General features: G+C 52.2%; 1 protein-coding gene across 1 annotated transcript; it reads right to left on the bottom strand.

Annotated features, from left to right (window-relative positions):
* Positions 1–22,050, bottom strand: LOXL1 (lysyl oxidase like 1). Its single transcript, XM_049770170.1, has 7 exons — positions 20,898–22,050; positions 7,305–7,413; positions 3,807–3,944; positions 3,135–3,291; positions 2,649–2,744; positions 1,101–1,217; positions 1–57 (listed from the first exon to the last, which is right to left on the bottom strand). Exons 1-7 carry the CDS (start codon positions 22,048–22,050, stop codon positions 1–3), a joined length of 1,827 nt encoding a protein of 608 aa, XP_049626127.1.
* Positions 22,051–25,069: the final 3,019 nt, after the last annotated feature.

Raw genomic sequence — 25,069 nt, 5'->3', positions numbered from 1 at the left:
TCACTTATCAGAAAACGGGCACCATTGAGCTGACTCTGGAGTCTGAATGTGCAGGCCCTGAGGAGGAAGAAGTGGTGGAAACCAGGTCCTGCCAAACAGCCAGAGTGCCAGGGCTGGAGGTCTGAGCTGTGCTGGCACATTCGGAATATGAAATTCTCTCAGGAATGGAGCCCAGCCTTGAATGGCAGGGGTCAGTATCTTGGCTTTGCTGTTCATGCTGAGGCTCTGTGTTGTGTGTGGGGGGGGGGGGGCAAGCACATAGGGGACGTGAATAGCTGACTTTGGGGGTAACAGGCAGTGTAAGAGGATTATCTGCAAAATACCCTGAATCATCACACACCTGGACCCTGACTCTGGCCCAGACTATGTCTTTTGTACTTGCCATGTAGGCATGGTACTGCCCTAGGTTTCTAAGCCCCGTTAAGGATCCACTTTCCCCCACTGATGCACAGAAGCTCTGATATCTTTTCTCTTCCTCCTCTTCATTCTCTTCCTTTTCTTCTTCTTCACCTCCTCCTCCCCCAGAGGAAAGACTTGCATTTGCATTGGTCCAAGATACACAATTTCACATAATATGGAAATGGGGTTTCTCTGCAAGTATCAACAGTCTTTTGGGAAATCAGAACCGAGACAAGGAAAGTCTGGGCAGCACCCTCAGCAGCAGGAAGACCCTGGATCAGGAGCTTCATACCAAAAGCTGCTCCACTTCCTGAAAACTGGCGCTGGGGACCAGCTGGTTCCAACTAGAATCACTTCTAATCTGGGGCCACTGGAATTCGACACACTTGATAAGAAAAGCAAAGACCCACCCCCCACTGCAGACACCTTACAAAGACAAAGGTCTTCATCCTTTCCATTTATTTTCACAGATCAGACAGTGAGAGAACTGCACTCCCACCCATGCTGCTGCCCATGAGTTGTTACCCCATTACCCACAAGAAGCCAAGGACCCCCTACCCCCACCCCAAGATCTCTGCTCATGTGGGCAGCCCTACACAGCTGTGTTTGGTCTTCCAGCTAAGCTAATGCTCAGGTGTCCTGTGGCCTGTTGTGGGTGAGAGGCTCCTAGCACAGGGGGTGAGGTGAGGAGGGCGACTTACTGGGACAATTTTGCAGTTTGTGGTGGAAACGTAACGGCCTGTGTAGTGAATGTTGCACCTCACCACGTTGTTGGTGAAGTCAGATTCCAGAACAATGTACTTGGGGTTCACATGCACCTAAGGAAGAGGAACAGCAAACAAGAGAGTCTGGTTCAGGGGTATGGAACCTCACTGGATTGCCGATGAAGGTGGGTGGGTAGACAGACAGCTGCAGGAAGGGACAGATAAAGAGTCAGGGAGATGGAGCCAGGCTGTTGATAACAGAGGCAAAGGGGTGTGTACGATGACACCCAGCTATTAATCCAAAACAAAGGCCATTCCCTCATCTTCCTCTTTCCTTTGAACCTATCCCTTTGCTATGTAAAAGTCCACCTGGGTCACTCAGCCTTCCCCAGCCCTGGTGAATTTTGTACTGGGAGAAAAAAGAAGTCAGTTTGACTTTGACCGGTGGAGAGACCACTAGGCAAGAAGCAAACTGGCTCCATGATTTTCTCCTGGCTGGCTTGGTGTACTAATCCCTCAGAGCTACGTGTATCAGAACTACCCACCTGGGGGTGGAAATACACGTGTGGGTGATTTCACAACATGAGGATATATTTTACAGAGGGGAATCACAGAGACAGGAAGAGGGGAGAGAAGAGAAAACATGAATCAACCCGATTAAGGAAAGGTAGACTCGTCCAGGTCAGGTTCTGATGACCAGAGAATTGAAAACCAGTGCCCCCAGAAAACACTGCAGTGAGTGAAAGAGGGGTCCTGACTCTGAGATGTGGTATCCTATCACTGTGCAGGCTCATCAGATGACCAGATGGAGGCCTGTCCCCTGGGCACAAAGCACCTCATCTTCACCCATCCAATTACTAACCAGGCCCGACCCTGCTTAGCATCCGAGATCAGACGAGATCTGGCGCGTTCAGGGTGGTTATGGCCGTAGACCACCTTATCCTTCTCAAGGTGTGTGGCCCCTGCTATGTTCCATACAGAGCACTGAAGAACATCTAAGTCCCAGGGGCAGGAATCCTGGTGCTGAGCACCTATGCGATCATGCTGTCTGGAGAGAGACTGAAGATTGGGAAGTGAAGAGAACCTGACCATGAAGAGACCACTTAGGGGATATGTCTAAGGCTAAGGCACCCCAGGCTGGTCGATGCTCCTTCCCAACCCTCACTGCCTCTTCCTCCTGATAGAGAGGAGGGGTCTGGGTAGCTGGTGCAATGATCCCCATCTCCCCTGCCCAGAGGGAGACGAAGCTGGGGATGTGGGCCCCCAGGCAAAGACCTGTGTCCACAAAACAGGGAAACCTTTGACACCCCTCCCAAGGAAACATGCATTAGAGATAGCATGCAACAAGTGATCCTGGATCCCCTTGGGTTCAAGGAGTTTCACACACTGTGAGAAACTGAGAGTCTATTTCTGAGATGGCACTGAGTCCATCACATGGATCTCTAGGGCTGCTGGCACTTTGAGAAACCAATGGGCACCTGTGGGAACCTGGAGTCCACTGGAGCTGGGGGAGGAGTGAAATGCGGAAGGGGGGGCGGCACCTACCTTGAGGATGTAGTTTCCTGGCTGCACATCTGTGATGTCAATCCACTGGCAGTCGATGTCTGCATTGTAAGTGTCATAGCAGCCTGGACTTAGGCCCTGCAGGGGATGGGTAGGAAGGGGAAGGGAGGTGGGGGACATGCACATCTGGGATCCCCCCATCTCTCTTCTTCAGTGCTTCAGCCCTGACCCTAGGGTGCTCAAAGGGCACTGCTCCTTCTAGGTCCCCCCAGGGGACAAAGAGGGAAAGAGAGCTTTAAGTGATAGAAGGGGCCAAGAGGAGAGCCCAGAGAGTGAGAGAGAATGAGATGGGAAGGAACAGGCAAAGGGGGCACCAGGCACCCCTCACTGACCACAGGGCTGGGAAAGAGACAGCCTTGGGCCCATGGGCTTGTACTCTGTCGTGAAAAATCCCCATTCTAAGCCCAGTGATCAGGGTCTAGGCTGTAGCCCACCTCTGCCCGCTGTACCCCTCCCCTGCAGCCACACCTGCGTGTGAGAAGTACAGGCATAACGCTTCAGGTTGCCAAAGTCACAGGTGCTGTCCTCCAGGCAGAAACTGGCTTTGTGGCCCTCAGCCACCTTCCTGCCCGTTGTAGCATCCAGTAGGTCATAGTGGCTGAACTCATCCATGCTGTGGTAATGTCTGTGGCATGGGAGAGAGAGAGCAGGGCAGGTCATCCAGGACTCTGCAACCAGTTCTCCTACAGTCAGACCCTGGGATCCCTGATGAGACTCAGCCAGTGAGGGCTCCAAGGTCTCTATATCCTAGCAGCAGTCCTCAAACTTTTTAAACAGGGGCCAGTTCACTGTCCCTCAGACTGTTGGAGGGCCGGACTATTGTAAAAACAAAAACTATGAACAAATTCCTATGCACACTGCATATATCTTATTTTGAAGTGAAGAAACAGAATGAAAACAAATGCAATATGAGGAACACTTAGAGAATCATCCCTGGTGTTTCTCTAACCCCAGCCAGGCCTTGCTTGGGCCCTTCACCCTTCTGACAAGGTGTGCTTGAGCCTGCACTGTATTCCAGATGTTTCCATCCTGGATTGAGAGGCATCAGCTTTGGCTGAGGCCCCCAGAAACTTACCCATCCAGTGCTGGATCCTGGGGCCCTCCCACTGCCCCAGGGGTCTGGGCATGATGCCCACTCACTGGTGACAGCTGTGCCACTCCCAAGTGTGCTTGGGTCGGCTGGGCAGGAAGTCTGCAGTGCCCTGGTTCTTCACACGTTGAGGGAAGCGTAGCAGCACCCGCACGTCATAGTCGGTGGCCTCAGGGGCATAGGCTGTGCTGTGGGGACAGGAGGGGACACCATGGTGGGGTGAGGGTGAGGGTGAGGGTTTTTGAAGGCCCTCACAACTCCTGCCCAGTGTCAGAGACTCTTCACAGAACTTTGGGAAAAAACAGCCAAACCAGAGGACTCCTGAAGTCTCCTTCCTTTCTCATAAGGTCCCAATTGGTGAAAAAAGATGTTTGTGTGTGTAGTGAATATGTGAGAGATGTGTGTCAGTGAGTGTTTGAGTGTGTGAATATGTGAGTGTGAATGAGTGAATTGTATTAGTGTGTGTGTCAATGTGTGCGTGCGTGCATCTATTCTCTGGGTGGTAGAGTCTATATTTAAGTGTGACTGCATGCATGTATGAATGAGTATATGTTTTGTGCATATGGCATGTGTGGTACTGTGTCTCTTTGCAAGTTTATGTGAAGGTATATTGTATGCATGTGTATTCATGTGTGATGTCTATGAATATGTGGTCTGTATGTATGAATGTCTTTGTGTCTGAGTGTCCATGCCTGGTGTTTGTGTCTGGTGCATGATATATGTATAAGTATGTGACCTGTGTATGGTGTGGATCTATGTGAATGTATGGTCTGTGTGTGTAAATGTGGTGTCTGTCTGCATGTGTGAGTGTGCTTTATGTCTCTGTGTGTCAGTGTGGTCTGTGTGTGCACCCAACACACGGCCTTTTTCCTTCCCAGTCCTATTTGTCTTGCTCCCACCAGTCTGAGTCCTGACAAAACATTGTGTCCTAAACATTTTGAACTCTTTTTTTTCCCCACACTCTGAACTCTTTTGTTTTATTTTGCTTTGTCTGGGTGCCACACCCTGTGATGCTCAGGACTTACACCATGCTCTGCACTTAGGGTTCACTTCTGGTGGGGCTCAGAGGACTATGAGATACTAGGAATTGAAACCTGGGTCAGTGATGTTCGAGGCAACTCCCTTAAACCCTGTACTTTTGATAATTTATACTTTTTCTGCTCACTTGATGAAGAAGTCATTTGGCCTTGAAGCCAACTCAGGTTCCCACCTCTAGGAAGTCTGCCCTGATGGCCCCATTTGGAGCCCTCTTATAGTGCCACATGCACTGCTCTTTTCTACACACACACACACACACACACACACACACACACACACACACACACACACACACACACACACACACACACACACCCTGCACTTGATTAAAGTGCAGACCAACTTGCTTAGTGGATGTGACTTGAGGGTCATTAAAATGCCCTGTGCTGTCAAGGAGCAGAAAGTTCCTTGGACTGCTCGCACAAAAACTTTCTTGCAGACCCTCCGTTCCCAAATGAGGTGGCCTGATGCGAAGAGATTGGAAGAGAGGGATGAAGGAGGGACAGTAGAGTGACAGACAGACTCACACACACACACACACACACACACACACACACACACACACACACACACACAGCTGACCGCAAACAGCTGTCCTGGCCGGCTGTGAGCATGTCCCAGCCACTCATTAGAGTGGGGTCAGTTCCCCAGAGCACAGGCCGCCTGCACAACAGACGCCCAGGTCCTGCCTGCCAGGATGATGGCCCTTGGCCTCGTCTGGGGGAGGCTTGGAATCTGTTTGTGTCTGGAAAGAGCTGCCCTCCTGCCCCATTAGAGCTTGCCTTAGCATGGGGTGGCGTGGGAAACAGCAGGGCGGAGAGTCTAGGCCCAGCTTGGCCACAGCGCCCAGTGAGGTTTGGGGCCAGTCTCTGCTTTCCCTTAGCTGGCAATGGGGGATGAGAGGGTGTGGTCTCCACACAGGCAGACGATGTAGTGAGGCCAGTGAGAGTTTGGCTCTGAGCTGGAACCCTCAGAACTCAAGTCCATGGACTCTGGGGGAGGAGGGGAAATGGCTTCTTAAGGCTGGAGGGAGGATCATGCCCCCCTCCCCAGATGGCTGAGACAGGGCGGAGTTGAGTAGGGAAGCTGTCCTGGGACCCACCCATGCAGTCCCTTTTCCACTGTTGTTTTGTATACTGCCAGTTGCCTCTCTGCCATAAGGGGAGATGCCATGAGGCATTGTTGGCAGTCATGAATCCCATGGCTGGTGCGAGTGCATACTTGTCTGTTCATTTATTTTTATTATTTTGATTTTGGTATTTAGGTCACAGCCGGTGGTGCTCTTGGCGGTACTTGGCAGTACATGAGGGACCACATGGGATGCCAGGGATCAAACCTGGGTTGGCAATGTGCATGGCAAGTGCTCTACTCACTTTTGTAGCCCTTTGTCATCATCGTCCCCCAATTAGCAGTGCTTAGAGGTTACTCATGTCTTTGTGCTCAGGAGTCACTCCTGTTGAGGTCGGGGAACTGTATGGGATGCCAGGGATCAAACCTGGGTCTGCTGCATGCAAGGCAAGTGGTTAACCTGCTATGCTATCTCTCTGTCCCCTTCTATTTATTTTTTGAAGCCAGACTTTCTCTAAAGTTACATTCTGATGCAAGTGCCTCAAGTGCCACACAGAAAGACCATTGGTGGATTGGTCCTATGTAGAACCATCCAGTTGGTGGTTTGAGGTAGTACAGTAGTTTCTAAAAGTCAGGAACTACCCAGGCTTCCAATACAACAAAAAGTGAGACAGGGCTGGAGAGACAGCACAGAGGTTAAAGTGCATGCTTGCCCCCAGTCAATCTGGGTTTAATCTGTGGCACCACATATGGTCTCCTGAGTACCATCTGGAGTAAGCCCTGAGCACTGCTGAATGTGATCCCAAAATAAAAAATTCTAAAGTAGAGTTCAGGGGCTAGAGAAATAGTAGAGCAGGTAGGGCATTTGCCTTGTAGCAGCCAACCTGGGTTTGAGTCAGGAGTAAGTCTTGAGCACCAACAGATGAGATCCAGAAACAAACATTTAAAAAAAAAGTTCAATTTCATGTTGAAAACAAAAGCAAGCTTAAGTTTTTTTTTTTAGAAACCAAGGTTGTCATGGGTTCCTTTTGCTTAGGAGACACTACAGACACAGCAGCTCTGCACAGGGAAAGGGCTGGTAATGGACTCAGAAGTCTTCTCTGCTGCCTGGGTTCATGGTGCCATAAAGATCAAGTCACTCCAGAGAGTGCCTGGACCAGACAAGCAGTCATGTCCTCTGGGGACATGGTCCCTGGCCCAGTCCTCCACTTTGATGGCTTAGCTCCTCTTAGGACCTCTTGTTTCTCGAAGCATTGCTCCATGTCCCCTCAGAAAGCATCATAGGAGGCAGCTCATAGTATGCATTTCTAGCCCCTGAAATGCAGGACAAGGGCGACTTCCTGTCCCCCACTGACTTGCAGGGGCAGATGAGGCTGAGGGATGCATCCTGAGAGGTATAGGCCGGGGCAGGATGGTCCCCACATGCTGTATACCCTCCTTACCTGGCCAGGCACTTCTCCTCTGCGGCGCAGCGCAGAGAGTACAGGTGGGCCCTCTGCACATATGTAGATGCTTGTACGTAGTTGGGGTCTGGCACCAAGTCGGGGAGCCCTGTGGAGGGAGGAAGAAGGGGCATTGAGGAAAGCCAGGGCCTAGGGATTATGCTAGCCTCACCCACCCCAACACCTGTTGCCCCATTCTTTTCCTTCCTCTCCTGGCCGAGAATGTGGTGTGAGCCATTTTCCTGGGGAGAGAGCAGGAGCACCCCAGGAGTAGTCGAGACCTTTGGGAACAGCCAGCACTGGGCAGCCTGAGGGGGTAGTGGTACATGATTAGGAAAGACCAGGACTTAGAGGGGCTAAATCCTTTTCCAGAAGACTCAACCCCCATCTCACGACCTTTCACCTCAGGATCCTGAGCATCCCTAGAATCCCTCTGCTCTCCCACCCCAGTGAAGAGCTGAGTGAGGACTTTCAGGGATCAATTGAGGCTCCCGGGCAAAGCAAGGTGGACACTGTTGGCAGGAGAAGCTGGGGTCAGGAGGAGCCAGCCCAAGAGCAGGCAGTTGACCTAGCAGGATTCCCAGCCTGGCACCCAGCCCAACTGTTCTGACACTCTATCTTTTCAGACTCAGTTCCTCAGCTCGACACTCCCGTGCTACCTCCTCTGATATCCAACCTCAGACTCAAAACTCTGTCCAGAGTCCAAAGTGCAGATCTCCCTGTGAGATCGCTTGTTTTCCAAGATAGGCTCAAGCCAGGAGCCATCTGCCCACTTTGCCCTTCACCCACTGTCCTGGGTATGGGCACACATCACTCTGTCCCATCAGGATGGTAAGGTTTGGGCTTGTGGCTGAGACAGAGTACACAGCAGGCAGTGGGAGATGTGGGAGGTGGGCAGGGATTCAGATCTGCTTCAAGGGTTTTGGGCCTGGGACGTCTTGGCTTTTGCATCTCGGAAGACTGGGATCTGGGCAGAGGTGCAGGGCCCTGTGACTGTACCTTTGTTCCAGGTTCCTGCTCTGGGGAGGGATAATGTGCCAGAATGTTAGCCAGGCTGATGGGCTTTCAGACTCTTTGTAAGAGCCATGTGGCCTGGGATGGCAGAGAAAGGCACCTCCATGCATCCACCACCATCCAAGCCCATCCTAAGCATTGAAACACTACAGCTGCTCACAAGTCCTTGTCAGATTTTGTGGCAGGCAAGGGGATTCTAGCTTCTAGGCCTTTGATACAGGGGGTTGCTTACATGATATACCCCTTTTCCCAAAGAGACCCCAGCCTGTTCCCCTGAGGCTTGGCTGGGCAGCCAGCATGACCTCACCCACTGGGAATGAAGAGGAAGTAGGGAGTGCAGGGTGGGTGTGGATAAAGCCGCTCCTGGAAACTGAGGCCCCTTATCCAAGCACTCAGGAATGCCTACAGTCATTCCCCAAAGGGGCCCATGGGCTTGCAAAGCAAGGCACCCTCTCCGAACCAGGCTGGTTCTCACCTTCTGTGCCCCAGAAGGCTCTGGGAAGGAACTGAGGGAGACAGGCTGGAGGGTTTGCCCTGGTCCAAGTTCCTTTTCCTCAACAGCAAGCTTGGGAAGTTGGGTCTGGTGGGAAACCTCAGAGAACCCAGCATTTGCCCCAGCCCGCCTCCCACAGCCCAGGCCCTGCTTCAATAAACACGGCCCAGATGGCTCTACACAATGTTTCTTGCCCAAACCCCTCGCTAGGCCACTTCAATAAATTGGCTCTGCCTTTGAGGGAGACCAGAAGAGGCGGCTGAGTCAGAGGCCACAGGGGTCCTGTCCAGAAAGCCAGCAGCCACTCCTGGTCACACGTTGAGCTGAGACCATGGTCACTCCTGAGCTCTGACCTAGTGACACACTAAGTCCTCAGCCTGTCACACACACAGCCATGGGTCTGTTCACATGCTGGATCCTGAGGGCTTCCTGCAAGTCTGACCCTCAAGCTTCCTGCTGATGTCCCAATTCAGTTCAGCCATAGAATCACCAGAAAGAGTTGCTTAAGCATCAGGAACACTTGAGAGTTCCGGCTTACGACCTGAATCCTGACCCTCATCCTAGGGAACATCCCCTAATCATCCATGCACTCAGGATCAGGCAGATGTCTCCTACACCAGAGATCCTTCCCTTATTGGCAGGAACTTCTTTTTTTTTTTTTGGTTTTTGGGCCACACCCTGTGACGCTCAGGGGTTACTCCTGGCTATGCGCTCAGAAGTTGCTCCTGGCTTCTTGGGGGACCATATGGGACGCCGGGGGATCGAACCGTGGTCCGTCCTAGGCTAGCGCAGGCAAGGCAGGCACCTTACCTCCAGCGCCACCGCCCGGCCCCAGGAACTTCTTTTATTACTCGATATGTATTGATTTGGAACCAGAGTTGTGTTTTTTTTTTCTGTGTTTTGTTTTGTTTTGGGTCACACCCAGCCGTGCTCAGGGGTTACTCCTGGCTCTGTACTCAGAAATTGCTCCTGGCAGGCTTGGGGGACCATATGGGATGCCTGGATTCAAACCACCATCTGTCCTGGGTTGGCTGTGTGCAAGGTGAACACCCTACTGCTGTGCTATCTCTCCAGTCCCAAGGAACCAGACCAGAGTTTTTTTTTGTTTTTTTTTTTGTTTGTTTTTTTGTTTTTTTTTACATTTACACATAGATAGGAGTTCACTTCCCTCCAGGCATGCCTGTGCCTTGGATCTGACTGTCCAATCCCCCTGTCAGACAAGCTTCTGTAACAATTAGCTGCTCACTAAGAAGACTTGACAACAACAATGACCTGCTTACAGGACAGGGCTCTCTGCATTGCCCTTTAATTGTGAGGTGAAACAAGAGGACGTTCCCCACCATTCTGACTGCAATGTAGGATATGCCAATTCCAGGATCTTTAATACAGAAACATGATACCAACAACAGAGACTGTGTGAAAAATAAAACTGTATTGGCACTACAGACAATGACTTGGATTGCCTGGAGCTTAGAGTTGGTCTTATGCCAGGAAACTTCAGGGGTAGGGTCTCCTTGTATTTAGGCCAAGGCTTTTCCTTTCCATGTCCCTCATATTTTGGTGGGCCTATGCAAACAATAATTGCCACTATAACACCGTTTTTCTATACTCCTTTGACTCTAATCCTTAAGAAAAACAACCCACTTAAACTTTTGAGGTTAACTTGAACTAATATGCATGTGCATGGAAATGTAAAAAAGTACTTTGCCTTCAATGTTTAAGTAGTTACATAAGTTTTTGGCTTTACATTACTTTGTGTGCTGCTTAGAAATATTATGTATTACAATCTGGGGACTTGAGGGACAAAGTAATTGTACATGGGTTCTGTTTTATTTTTCTTAATGTTCTTTGGCTGAAAGTTCAAAGTTAAGATGTCAGCAAGGGGACTTCTGAGAATTCTGTTTATGGGTGATTGTCATTCCACTGTAACTTTACCTTGTCCTCTTTCTTTGCATCTTTGTTCTCATAATTAAAAATAAAAATTAAAAAAAACAATTAGCTGCTCCATACTTCACTGTTGCAATCATGCTCCAACACATGCTTGACTGTGTCCCCAAGAGACCCAGGCATACAGCGATGCCAGAGGAATGGCGGCTTGGAATTTGCTCATAGTCACAGAATCAAGGCAGTCTGGGGTGGGGATGGGATCCTGGGCAGTTGGGGACCATATATGGTGCTGAGATTAAAGCCCAGATCAGGCATATGCAAGGCAAGTACCCTACCCACTGTATTCTCTGGCCCCCAAAGAGAACTTTGACATATATCCTGCTCTCAATTTTCATGTAGAGTTTGGTTTCTAGTTTCAAGATGACAGGGTGGAACCCAGAGCCTCTCACATAAGAAACCTGCCTCCACTACTCAGCACAGACCCATTTGGGCTGATGAGTTTTCATAAATCTCTGTACCATATAGATCTTCCAGCACAGCCAGATTCTGCATGGCCTCCAGCAGCCAGAAAGTTCTCTCCTGGTCATCATTGTTTTAGAAATGTCTCCTCCAAAACTTAGACAGCATTGCTCAACTCTTAGTTTATTTTTGTTCTGAGTCTCTATCAATGGATTGCTGGGACACCCTTAAGCATTTCCATTCCCACATCCTTCACAGCAGTGATATCCTCATTGCCATGGGGAAGCTGCTGGAAAAGGGAGTTTGGATGAGCTCTGCCTTGGATGGGCAATGCCAAGTCCAGGAAGGAAGGTTGCTGGGGATAGGAGAGGTGAGAATGGGTGCAGGGGTCCTCCATTAGTAGTCAGGTCCACAGAGATAGTTGGACAATAATGGGGTGGGGGATGAATCTGCTCATTCTGGATTATGGGTACAACCAGACTTTCCAGGCAGGGTGTTAGGCAAAAGCCGGTTACAAGAAGACCCTTTTCTCAACACTCAGCTATAGGGGAGATGCTTGGCATGGGTTAATACCCCAGTGCAGGGAGACCCATCTTGTCCTCAGGGGTACATTTGGATTAGAAGCTATTTCTGCTTCTCAGCCCTTGTGGACCACCCAGCCTTGGGACCCAGTACTGGGGTCTCTGGGGGAGTGTTCCTGAGCTGTTCCTCTATGTTATGCATCTACATCATCAAAAAAAATCAGAAGTTTGATGGCAGAGCAAACTAGCCAATACCACTGACTTATGCAAAGGGGGCTTGTTGTAAATGGGTTTTTCTAATTTCTGCCTTGCTCTAACCTTGAGCAGGGCCTTGCCTCGAACTAAAATGTTCCCTGTAAGGAGGAAGGTGTGTTCTTAAAGACAACCAGTGAGATCGTGTTGGACATTTCATTTGATTTGATTTCCTGCTTCATTGTTCAGGATGAGTTTTTTTTTTAAAAATCTGTCTAGACTATCTCCCTGCTGATTGAGGTCCCTTCTGGCTCATTTAGCTAGTCTCCTAGGGACAGACATGAGGAGGCACTGAGCACCAACAGACTGAGAAGAGAGATTTTCTCCTGGTGCTACCAAGGAAGGTCTTAATCACTGTGTCCCCTTTTCTGCTCTTAGGCACTAGACAGAAAGTTGGCTTCTCTGTCACAGACCTTTTGAGTGACCTGACCTGCCCCTCCAGATCTCCATTACCCACATTGATTCTCCTGCTCCCTCCTCCTGCCAGGAGTCACACAGCTCCAGAAAGTAGGGGACTGAATTCAATGGACTGAATGTGTAGTGCAGAGGGGTTCAGACTGAGAGAGACAGTGAGTCAGAGAACAGCTAAGGCCTAGGGGTGGCCAAGGACAAGCAAATGATTGGGGACCCAAAGCCATCCTGCCAGACTGAGGGAAAACCCCAGTCTCATATAACTCCTTTAGGATCTCCAGGGAAGCTTGGAGTCCTATATCCCTGCCTCTATGAAGAGTCCTGGAAACCTCTATACTACCTCTGGAAGTGGAGGACATGAACATAGTACAAACCCCACGCATGGTCAGCCCTGGGCTATTAAAAGCATTCTTCTTATGGTGCAGAATTTGGTGGGCCATGTCCCACCTAACCTCATTGTCCATAGCCCTTCCTGAAGCTTCAGTTTCCCTAGCTGGAGAGGAGGAAGACAGGACAAACTTACCCTGCAGCAGTTTGGAGCCTTCAAAGATCCTTGGAACCGAAAAGAATCTCTTTCAGGAGTATGTGAGCCCAGAGCCTCTTACAACCTCTCCAGACGCTGAAGCCAGGAAATTCTCTCTGTGTATGACCCAAATCCTTCCTGCTTCATGAGAAATGTGTGCTGTCCTGCCCAGGTCTGAAGGCTGCCCTGTGCAAGGCCTCTGTTTGCAATTTTGTCCTCTGCCCATGCCGCACCTGTGTCCCTCTGGCTGTCCTTTTGCTGTGGGTCCCATAACACCCAATTCTGAAATATTTTCTCCCCAAACAGCAGCTGAAGGACAGTGGGATACAAAATAGTCCACTGAACACCTGGGGCTAGAGGGTAAACACTGTCCACAGGAACCCTTGGGGTTGTGAAACAGGCAGAGAGAAAAGCCCCAGGAGGGAAGAGCAGAGACTCTCAGAGGCTCTCAGCAGGCTGGAGCTGGCAGGGCAGCCTAAAAATAAATCAGCATCTAGTCACCAGGACAGGAAGCTGCTGGGACTCGCAGTGCACATTACAGGGACCAGGCCAGCTCAACAGAAGGAGCCACTGACATTGAGTTAAACCCAGACCTCTCGGGATGATGGCCCAGGCCTGCTCAGCTTACCTTGGCCTCTGGGAATATGAACTCAGGGTCACTAGGCAGCTCTCTCAGCACTCTTGACATTTTCTGTCTGGGTGCCTTTGTCCAGAATTCCCTGACATGCCTTGCAAGGGCGCACATGCATATACTACATTCACACACACATCCACACAATCCATTCACATATCACATATCCACACACACATATAAGAACACATATTTGCATCCAGCATACATCTACATACATTCCCATACATTCATATGCATACACGCACAGCCCCACATATATAGAAACACACAGTCACACAATACACTACATGCATCCAAATTATATCCTTGTGAGGAATTCTCTAATATGTACCCATGACACACATTCACAATAATACTTATACAGCCACACACACATGCATCCATCCATATATATATATATATATATATATATACACACACATATATTCACATGCTGATCCCCTCTGTGCTCTGAAGGCATTTAGGTATCTTGGCAGTAAAACCACCTGTGCCCCCCCCCACATACTGCACAATCCCTGGCTGAGTGGCACAGTCCTTTGGTGGAGATGGCACCCTCTTCTGAAGAGACCCAGAGAAGGAAACCCATGCTTGCCTCATTCAGACAACTGTGCAGGGCATGTCAGGTAGGTACTCAGAAACTTTCTTATCCCACGAAGCTCTCTTACTCTCCTTAATTCTTTTTCCTCACATTGCTCTCCCAGTGTAAGCATCAGGATTGTCCTTCCTCATGGGCCCTGCTCTATGCACCTGCTTTGCACCTCTCTGAGACTTCTCTAAGCCCTTCAGCCTCCAGTCATCTCCATTAGGGCCGTTCATACCTTTAGCGGAAGAGGCCACAAACCTCCATCAGGTTAGCCCCCTCTTCCTCTCACTGACCATTTACAACCCCACTAGCTCTGGCTCAGAGACCCACACTGAACCCCACTTCTCATTGCCAGCCTGGTTAGCTCCCTGACTAGCAATCTCTGCCCAGCTTACCAGCTTTGCCTGGTTCTGTGCACCTGCCTCCACACCCACACTTTGTGTTCTATACACAACTGCCAGTCCCCTGACACTAGTCCCTCTCCTGCTTTGCTCCACTGCACTGTTTTAGCCTACTTTTGAGATCCCAATAAAACTCCAATGTAGGCATTTCTTCTGCTAGAATATTCCTCCTGCAAGAGCTGCTTGCTCACTGGTCTCCTCCAAGTCTTTGCTCATTGTAGATTTTTTCTGAGTCCTCTCTGACCTGCTGTGTTCACTTGCTCCATGCCCCACTCCCTTACTAGTTTTCTCACTACTCAAAAGCCTTCTAGTATCCATCTGTATCCCAGGTGGGTTCAGGAAACAAAAGATTCACAGGGCCAACATTTAGGTCTTTTTCCTCGACAATGAGTCCCTAGCTCTAGACCTACACCAGCCCAGGGAAGGCACTCGGTCAATGTCTGTAAAAGGGCTGCATACCCTTGGTTGGAGGTAACTGCTCACAGAATGATGTGGGTAGGTTTTCCTTTGTCTGCCCCAGCCCCACATCCCTGCTATTGGCCTATATCTCCTTGGACAGAAGGTTCTGGAAGTTAGAGATGGGGAGAAAAGGGGAAGGCCCATGTTTGCATCCCAGAGTGTTTGGTTTTCTGTTACTAGACTAAAGTCTCAGTAAGTACCAGGATGGATCTGAGGTGTCCCTCAATTCCCAGAACCCAGACTCAGAGCCTGGTGCTGGGATTTCCTCCATGATTACAGAAACCTGCACCCTGAAAAGGCAGTTGCCAATGGAAGTTGGCAAGAGGCTCTGGAGCCCTACATTGCCCACCAGGCCCCCTTCAGGTCTATGGTCCTGACACTAGTCATTCTGAAATGCTGACTCTAAGGTGCCCATGATTAAGTAGGGAGGGCCCCAAGTGTAACCTGGTTCTTAGATCTGAGTTCAGATGGAAAAGGGCTTGTGTGTGGAATTGCAGGTTCCTGAGGGAAGGAGGCAGGGTGGTTAGTGCTGGGAAGGGCACCCTTTCCCTCTGGCCCACTACCTCCGCCCACACTCTCCACAGGAATGTAGGGGAATTGGAAGCAGGTGTAGGCTTCGGAGACACACCCCCATCTTCCCCGCCTCGCCTCTCCAGCCACTGCCTGCGGGAGTTTTCCATGTGTTTTTGGCTTGGACAAGATGAGGTTGAACTTGCTGGACTTCTTAGGAGGGATACTGTTTGGAGGTGAAGGGACACTGAAATGGAGGCTTTGGGGGTGAGGCAAGAGGGAGAGCTTGGGAGAACCCCTTTCCTGAGGCACAGGAGCAGTCTATGTCCCAGCCTGCCCACTCGGGGACTTGGAGGAGGTGTTGAACTGGGTGAGTTTGCTTTGTTCATTGTAAGGGGGAGCATCTTTCTCTCTCCTGGTGGCCAGGGGTGCAAATAAGCAAGTGGAGATAAAATGCTTGGCCTGGTGTCTGGTCCATGCTGAATTCAAAGAGCCATCAGCAGTTGGGCCAGGATGATTAGTTTTATTTCAAATAGGATTTCAAGTGATAGATTGCACAGCAGGAGGGGCACTTGCCTTGCACTTGGTTGACTGGGGTTCAACACCATGAATAATTCCCTGAGCCTGCCAAGAGTGATTCCTGAACACAGAGCCAGGAATAAGATCTGAGAAGAAACAGGTAAGCAAGCAAAGAAGCAAGCAGGCAGACACTCTCTTGTAGGCCCCCAGGTGTGGGGCACCTAGGAGAGGAGCCAGGTCAGGGGGAAGAGGTTGCTTTGGAATTTGAGACCTTTGAATCCCCAACAGGGAGGACCCTGAACTCCTGCCATGGGCCATCTGATGCCCCTGGCTTCTGCCTCCATTGCTTCCAGAGGAATGTGAAAGAGTGTCAGGGAAGGAAGAAGGGTGCAGCCCTCAGTGTCCCAGCTGCAGGGGATTATAGTCCAGTGATTTAACTGTCATGCTCCCCATCACCAAGTCAGACCTTAGAGAGAGTCCCCTAAATACATGTAGACACATGCCTACACAGCCCCCCACTGCTCCAACCTGGCTCCAGAACAGTGTGGCTGGCCCAGAGACCACAAGAGTGAGGAGACAGAGAGGTGTGTGGAGCAAACCTACACATCAAAGACATAAGACATAAGGAAAGGATGAAGGTGAAGACCCTGGCAGGTATACCACATGAATTTAGACTTGACTATACCAAGCTGTGTGACAACATCAGGGTGCTAATCCTGACTGGAAGAAAGAGTGATATGGGGTTGCATGAGGATGAAAATTGGTCATGTGAAGGCTGGAATCACAGCAGAGAGTAAATGCACTTGCTTTTGCACAAGGCAACCCAGGTTCGATCCCAGCTTCCTAGATGATCCTGAGCTTGACCAGGAGTGATCCCTGAGTGCAGAGTTAGGAGTAAGCCCTGAATACCACTAGGTGTGGCCCAGAAACAAATAAAAATTAAGCCAAAGAGATAGTATAGGGGTAAGGCATTTGCCCTGAAAGTGGTAAAGTTGAGTTCTATCCCTGGCATCACATAAGATCCCCTAGTTGTACCAGGAGTAATTCCAGAGTGCAGGAGTAAGCCCTAAGCACCACCAGATGTGGCTAAGCCCCCTCCCACCCAAAAGAGAGAAACAATATGCAGAATGCCTGCTAAATGCTAAATATAACTGCCAGGAGGAGGAGGAGGAGGAGCTGGTGTGTCTCAGCCATGGCAGGGAGATGATTCCTTTCTCCGAGTTGGGGCCCTAACTCTGGAAGCCAGCTAGGTGGAGGCTGCATCTGCCCTTCTGTTTTGTTTGTCTGTTTTGGGGGCATACCCTGTGGTACTCAGTACTTACTCCTGGCTCTGCACTCAGGGATTACTCCTGGCTACATCCGTTCCCTGGATCAACCAAGTCAGCCAGCTATGAGCCCACTTTACTCTTGTGCCTCCTGCCCCTGCTTCTCCCCTTCTTGCATTTGCTCTGAGCCTTGTGGAAAGGAACTGGTCAGCTACCTTAGGTGTCATGACAGGGCTTAGGCTAGAAAGCTAGGGTGGTGCTCAGGGCCTTAGGAACCTTAGATGACATCTGGGTGTGGGTGGCTGGTTGAAGCCAGGACACCATAGATGTGCACAGGGAGGTGAGACACATTGTCCCCATGAAGGCTGTGGAGACTGAGGGAAAAAGGAGGAGAAGAGGGAGGTCTCTTGCTGTCTGGGCATAGGCTAAGGGTTTATTGGAGGGAAGAGTTGAGCTACACACGGTGGTTCTCAGAGACTATTTATGGTTCTGTGCTTAGGAGTGGCCCCTGGTGGTTCTTGGGGGACCATATGGAAGACCAGGGACTTGAATTGGGGTCAGCTGCATTTAAGGCAAGTGCCTTAACCCCTGTCCTATCTCTTTCCCAGTAAGTCAAGGCTTTGGAAGCCTCTGGGGCCTGAGGGTAGTTTTGTCTATACTGCAACATTCATCTGCCCCCTTGCAGGATGGACTGGCCAGGTCTAGGGGGTGAGCAGGGGCTGGGGAGAAGGCAGTTGTGGTCTCTCTTGGCCTCTGGCAGGTCATGTGAGGACAGGAATGTAGACAAGGCTGGCTCAGCCATCATCGAGGCCCTCACATCTCACAGGGTCCCCCTGCAGGTGGGTCAAGTCTAGGGCCGTAAGGGACATCCTGAGAGTGTAGGAGGGTCTTAGTCCATGTTAGACGCTACAGGGTGACAGGGGCCAGAGGCTGGGAAAGGACAACCAGGCCTCAGCCAGGCCTGGACTCTGGCATCCCTCTCCAGTTCCCACAAAGATTTGCTGGCAGAGCCAGACCCAGCATTGACTCCCTGGGTCCTCGGTTCCTTCTGCTTCTCTCCAGTGCAATGTATGGGAGCAGGAGACAATGGAGTGGCGGACACCCAGGGCAGCCCCTCCCCAGGGTGGGAGGGAAAAGGGGGCAGGCGCCAGAGAAAGAAACTGGGCTCCGGACAGGCCCTTGGATGGGGCCCAGCAGGGGGGACGTGGGTGGGGTGCACATGTGTTTGGTGTTGTGAGGACATGTCCAACTCTCAGGCGCCGGGCTGCCAACATCGGCCTCAAGCCCTGGTTGTGTGGCCAGGAGGAATGAGATCAGTCCCAAGAAACTGCCTTGGACTCCCACACCAGGCCTGGGGGGTCTGGTCCCCTGCATAGGCCTGGCCTGCCCTGACCCATGATTTTCTATGTTCCCTGGGTCTCAGGGTTGGAAGGAGGACCCAGCACTTTGAGAGGTGAACCTGAATTAGTCTGTAAATTACTCCATCTACACACTCCCACCAGCCACCATGTCCTTCATGATGGGGGGTGGGTGCGAGGGGGGGGGAGGGACACTGGGAAGCTGATGGCCAATGCATGCAGTAATGCTTGCACCACCAGGAAGTCCTCCAGGAGCACCCTAAACAGAGCTCTCTCCATAATCACAATTCAGAGGTGGTTCCTTTATCTGTCTTCTCCCACTTCTAACCTTCCCACAGGGCCTGGGCTAGATGCATATCAGTACAGGCCTTCTAGGAGAAATGTCTTTAAGTCCTTAAACTATGAACTATGAATCAGACCCAGGGGCAAGAGGCCCTTCTAAGCACCATGTACCCCCAACCCTGACACACTTTTGTGGACCAGGAACGGGAGCATCTGGCTGAGTCCCCAGTGCAAACATGCAGTCTAAGAAATCTGCCCCAAATGTTATGTCCCTGTTGGGAGAATGTTCTCTCCTGTCACATGACTGTAGCGACAACTGTCCAATCCTACGGGGACCAAGGTGGAGCAAGGCTCTGGGACAGAGGATGATTCCTTGATCACTGCTACTTTTTGGCCACACCCAAGTACATGCCATAGTTCTGAATGCAGGGCTTAGTCTTGGCTCTGCACTCTGGCATCACTCCCATGGCTATACAGTGCCAGGGATGAAAACTGGGTCAACCACTTGCAAGGCAAGTGCCTACTTTCTAGACTATCTCACATCTGGTTTCTTCTCTGAATATAAAGACCATAAAATTTTTGGCCACAGTACAAGGTTTCTGAATGTACAATGACCATAAATAACTTTAAAATCAACCACGATGTGAATCCCAGGAGTTTCTGACACTTTTGCCCGAGTTACATTTAGCAGGAAAAAATGGTTCACAAGTAGTAAAAGTGGAAGAAAATCTTCTCTAAATGGTCCTTCCCAGGGTGGCCAATATTAGCCTTTTCTGCCCCGCCCCCCTGGGGGTACAGGAACATCCAGGGAGCTTGTAGGAGCTCAGGCTACAGTTGGAGAGCAGGTTGTTTCCTTAAAGAAAGTAGATTTCCAGGGCATGGTCTTTTTTCTCCTGTTGGGAGATTCTCAAAGTGCCACTTGGATCTTTGCCAAGATGTGAGGAAGTGGATGCCACAAGTTGGATATTCTGATCCTCTAGTCTGGAGTTCCAGCACCTCCTCAAGTAACCCCACTCCCCTGCACCCCAGCAATAATCTCTTGGTGGCATCTAGGAACAAGGGAACAGCTGGGTCCAGAGTAATAGTTACAGTGGTTAGGGTACTTGCCTTGCTTCAGGCCCAATATAGTTTGACAGGACTTACTTATTCTATTTAAAAATCTAGGTTCAGTGCCAGAGTAACAGCACAGAATAGGGCACTTGCCTTGCACACAGCCGACCCGGGACGCACCCAGGTTCTATTCCCGGCATCCCTTATGGTCCCTGAGCCTCCCAGGAACGATTTCTGAGTGTAGAGTCAGGAGTAACCCCTGAGCGCCACTGGGTGTGGCCCCCAAACAAAACAAAACAAAACAAAAAATAAAAATCTAGGTTCATCACAATGGTTTGGCAACTTTAAATCTCTAGAATGCATTAAATCAGCATGTATCTCACTAATGAGCTCCTTAAATTCTGTAGCCAGCAGTGAGTGCCTTTGGTCAGGCCTTCCAAAGTGCTTTCTCGAAGGGACAATTGGTCATGAAATCTGTTCTCCTGCCTAGAGTGTCCCTCTGGCCTAGCCCACACGCCGCCACCTTCTGTACTTTCCTTCCCCTAGTGCCTTCCTGACCTTTGTCCCCTTCATCCCAGGAACCTACCACAGGGGGCATCTCCAGGCTGAAGATGGTGCCCTGATTAGAAAGAGAAAGAGGCACTTTCTCTTTGTCCCTGAGTGACCCACACCAGGTCTGGAGAGTCCATCCATCCCAACGGCTCCCACCCAGTGGGGGTTCAGGCTCAGAATCCAGTTCTGCTAGCCTAAACCCTAGCACTTTAGAGGAGCAGGCAGGCATGTGTAGAAGGCTCTGGGGCGCGTGGTAATCGTGGTGATGGTGGTGACCGTGTGAATAAAAACAGTGGTGTTAATATTGGTGGCGATGTGGGTATTGGCGATCGTGTCTTGATCTAGCCACCCAGGTGGGGAGGCCTCAGGTCGGTCAGGGCCTCCAAGGATCTGGGCGCCCTTTCCCGCGCGGGTACTCACCTCGGCCGTTCTGGTTGGGCCTGTACAAGCTGCCCACACTCAGGCGTCCCTGCTGCGCGCCGCCGCCCCCGTTGTTGCGCTGCTCCCTGCGCTCCGCTCCGGGCACCGGGGGCGCCTCGGAGCTGCGCACGGGCAGGTAGGGGGGCTCCTGCACGCGGAACGGGGGCTGCGGCTCCACGGCCCGCGGCGGCGGGTAAGCCTCGGGGGGCACGTTGGCATAGGGCGGGTACCAGCCGGGCCGGGGATCGCCGTAGGCGGCGTCGGGGCCGGGGTCGGGGTAGACGGGCTCGGGGGGCGCCGCGCCCTCGCTGTACAGGCTGTGCGAGTAGCGGCGGTCCAGGCCGTCGGCGGGCACGTAGGGCCGCTCGGGCACCGCCGGGTAGTAGCCCTGCGGCGGGGGGTACTCGGGCTGATCGTCGCCGCCGCCGCCGCCCGTGCCCACGGCCGCACCGGCCCCGGCAGCGCCGTAGTCGTCGTAGCGCGCGCGCGGCTGGAAAGGGTAGAGGACCCCGGCCGAGGCCACGGCTGCCGCGCCCGCCCCGCCGCCCCCGCTGCGGTAGTACACGTAGCCCTGGTCGTAGGTCCGAGCGGCGGGGTCGTAGTTCTCGTACTGGCCCACGTAGGGCGCCTGCGGGTAGGGGTACTGCTGCGGGAAGGGGCCCGGCTGCCGGAAGGTGCCCGCAAAGGCCGACGCGGACACGGACGACTGCGACACCGACGTGCGCGCCCGGGCCAGGCCCGAGCTGTCCCCGACGGCCACCTCGCGCCAGTTGTCGGGCACCTGGCCGAAGCCGAACGGGTGCCGCGCCTGGCCCCGCACCGTGTCCGAGCCCACGCGGCCGGCTTGGGGCAGCGAAGGCGCCTGTCTGCGCCGGGGACCCCCGGAGCTGCGCCTCCTCGGGGCCGCCGTCTGCGGGGCGCCCGCCAGCAGCACCTGCGAGCCGCTCCCCGCGGCCACTGGCCCGGCCGGCACGTACTCGGACCCCGAGTTGAGCAGGCTGTACACCTGCCCGTTGTTCTCCCACTGGATCAGCTGCCTCCAGCGCCCCGGGTCCGGGTCTTGAGAGCCCGGCCTGGGAGCGGCCCGCTGCCCGTGCGCCAGGACGCAGAGCCACGCGCCCCACACCAGGGCCTCCAGCGGCCAGCCAGCCATGGTGGGCGCTCGCTGGGTCCGGCACAGGCTAGGCCGAGCGCGCTGCTCTTCCTGGGCTTGCTGCTCTCTCGAGGACAGGACGCTCGCTCGCCAGCCCCGGCTCTAGCTTTGTCCATCCTGGCCTGGTCCCGAGTGGGACGGCTCCTCCGATGACAGCATTTCGAGACCCAGGGGTCAGGGCAGGGCAGGGCAGGGCAGGGCAGAGCTGAGCTGAGCAGAGGCGTGCCCAGAGCCGCAGGAGGCTCTCCGCAGGGCGCCCGCCGGCAGGCTGGACCGACCCCGGCACTGGCAGACCCCGCCGGGCTGGCTCTCCCTCGGAATGAATAAGCAATCGCGGGGCGGCTAGCAAGAGCTGCGAGAGAGCTTGGGGAGGGTCGGGGGGCCGCCGGGGCTGCCTGCTGGGGCTTCGTCCGCGGGGCCCTACGGCCCGCCGGGTTTTAGCTATGTGGCCTGTCCCTCCAGTCCCTGGAGCTCCGTGCCAAGCCGCAGACCCGCCTCTCACTCAGCAAGGGGCCCCTGGAGACTCGGGCCGGGTGTGCTTGAGGCCAGGCTGCGGTGTCCGCTGCGGCCTCCCGGAACATTTTCTCTCTGCTTTGGACCTAGAACCTCTGTTTCACCTTAGTCGTACCTTCTTTTTTTGTTTTCTGTTTTAGTTTTTCTTTTTGGAGGGGTTACACCCAGTGGTGCTTAGGAATCTTTCTGGAGATAGGAGATCAAACCCAGATGAAGCAAGCACCTTGCAGACGCACCATCTCTCTCTCTCTCTCTCTCTCTCTCTCTCTCTCTCTCTCTCTCTCTCTCTCTCTCTCTCTCTCTCTCTCTCTCTCTCTCTCTCTCTCTCTCTCTCTCTCTCTCCTCTTCAGTCCTCCTTTCTTGGGCTTGAATGAGCCCCAGTCCTGGACACTCCAACCTCTCCCCCATAACGGATGTCCTTCTGGGGAAGCGCTGACCACAGTGCACCCTCCAGTGTTGCACTCCAAGCTGTTGAACCTGTACACAAAGAGATTGGGAGTTTATATTCCCCCCCTCTCTTGGCACGCCCCCTGTGCCTCCCTTTGGGGGCCAGGGGTGGAAATAGGGCTCATTGCTTTGTGGGGAGTGGTGGGAAAGGTGGACATCTCACTAGTCTGTTCATGGCTGTGTCTGCACCTCTTCTCATTTGTTACTGCAGACTGGGAACAGCCACAGGGCACTGAGATGGGAGTAAATCCTGGAGTTGTCGCCTTTCTCTTTCTTGTCCTTCCTTCCTTCCTTCCTTCCTTCCTTCCTTCCTTCCTTCCTTCCTTCCTTCCTTCCTTCCTTCCTTCCTTCCTTCCTTCCTTCCTTCCTTCCTTCCTTCCTTCCCTCCCTCCCTCCCTCCCTCCCTCCCTCCCTCCCTCCCCCTCCCTCCCTCCCTTCTTTCTTTCTTTCTTTCTTTCTTTCTTTCTTTCTTTCTTTCTTTCTTTCTTTCTTTCTTTCTTTCTTTCTTTCTTTCTTTCTTTCTTTCTTTCTTTCTTTCTTTCTTCTTTCCTTCTCTTTTTTGCCACACCCAGCAGTACTCAATAGTTATTTCTGACTCTGCACTCAGGAATTAGTCTTAGTGGGACCATATGGGATGATGCCAGAATAGAACCCAGGTCAGCTAAGTGTAAGGCAAATGCTGTTCCTTTGAGGGGGACGATGGGGTGAGTCATTGTGAGTTGTGAGTAAAGAACAGCAAGGGAAGTTTAGGAAGGCTGGCCTCAGTGCTGTGACTATGATTAAGTGGTTGTGTGATCAAATTCCTCTAATCCAGTTGACACAACCTGTCTGTGGAGGATCAGAAAATATGGTTCCAAGAGTGTTTGGAAAGCGGAGGAGACAAGTTATCTGGTCTTTCTGGGGACAGCAGAGATAGGGGCCCCAGAATCTGGTCTCTCTGGGAATCCCAGAAGTTTAATCTCTTTAGTAGCATAGAAACCCTATTTTGCCTGCTCTGGTGCCTTCTCCATCTTGTTCTGGGGGTCCCGGGTGGGGACTTCTTCTGACAGGTTGTCTTCTGCTGTAGGTTACATTCTCCTTAGAAGCACTGGGAGCCTACTACAGAGAATATCCTTCAGGGACCCCCAGAAGTGGATATTGATTGACTGGGCTGTAAGCCTGGCGGGGTAGAGTGGGGGAGGCCGGCACCTGAAGGGTTAAGCTTTCCCTCACTCCTGCCAGCCTCCTGCTGCACTGGCCCTGGCTGTTTGGAATCTCTGGGGTCCTGTAGGGCCTTCCTGCCAGCCAGATGGGCAGCAGCGCCAGCAGAGAAGTGGAAACAGGCCACTGGATACCCCAGGCAGGCAAGGCGGGGTAGAAAGAAAAGGAGAAAGGATAGAGGATGACTCTGAGGGAATGGAGCCCCGTTAGCCAAGGACAAGGCAGGACCCCACTTTAAGGCCTAGCAGGAGACAGGCTATGGAGCCCTGTTCTGTAGCCTCTGCCCCTCTGCTGGACCCCTTAGTGCTGTGAGACCCTCCCCTAAACTGGGCTGTCTCCTGCTCCTAAGTGAGAGTGAGTGGGAGGTGCCACATTTCCTATGAGGCTGTTGGAATAAACTCTTCACAGAGCCTGTTGGAAGGGAGGTGCTGGGAAGTCTTTAGAGTTTTCCTCAGTGCTTGGTGCCTGGCAAGTGACACCTTTGGGGGAACTGATGAAATGTGTGGCACATGGCCACCTTCTTTCTTTTGGTCTTGGTGAAGGTCAGCTGAGGCTTCTGTCCCTAGGTCCTCTCCACCCCTACAAGTCCTGTCTTCTCTGTCCTTCTGTGATTTTCCTGTTTTTATGGGGTGTGTTGTTTTGGGGGCCACAGCAGTGATACTCAGAGCTTGAGAACCACATGCGGTGCAGGGAATTGGACCCAGGCCGGAGCCTCTGTTTCGATGCTCTCTGTCTTCGCATCTTTCCTTGCTTAGTGGAACCCACACAGTGCTTGGAGGGTGTCTTTAGGCCTGTACTTGGCATTTCTGTCTTCTCCCTCTCTCCAACATCTCCCTTCTAGCTGGATTTCTCCTCAAGG

Source organism: Suncus etruscus, chromosome 1 (assembly GCF_024139225.1).
Source record: "Suncus etruscus isolate mSunEtr1 chromosome 1, mSunEtr1.pri.cur, whole genome shotgun sequence".
In the NCBI taxonomy this organism is placed as follows: Eukaryota; Metazoa; Chordata; class Mammalia; order Eulipotyphla; family Soricidae; genus Suncus; species Suncus etruscus.
The sequence above is the reverse complement of the archived record's forward strand: the minus strand, read 5'-3'. Positions and strand labels throughout refer to the sequence as shown.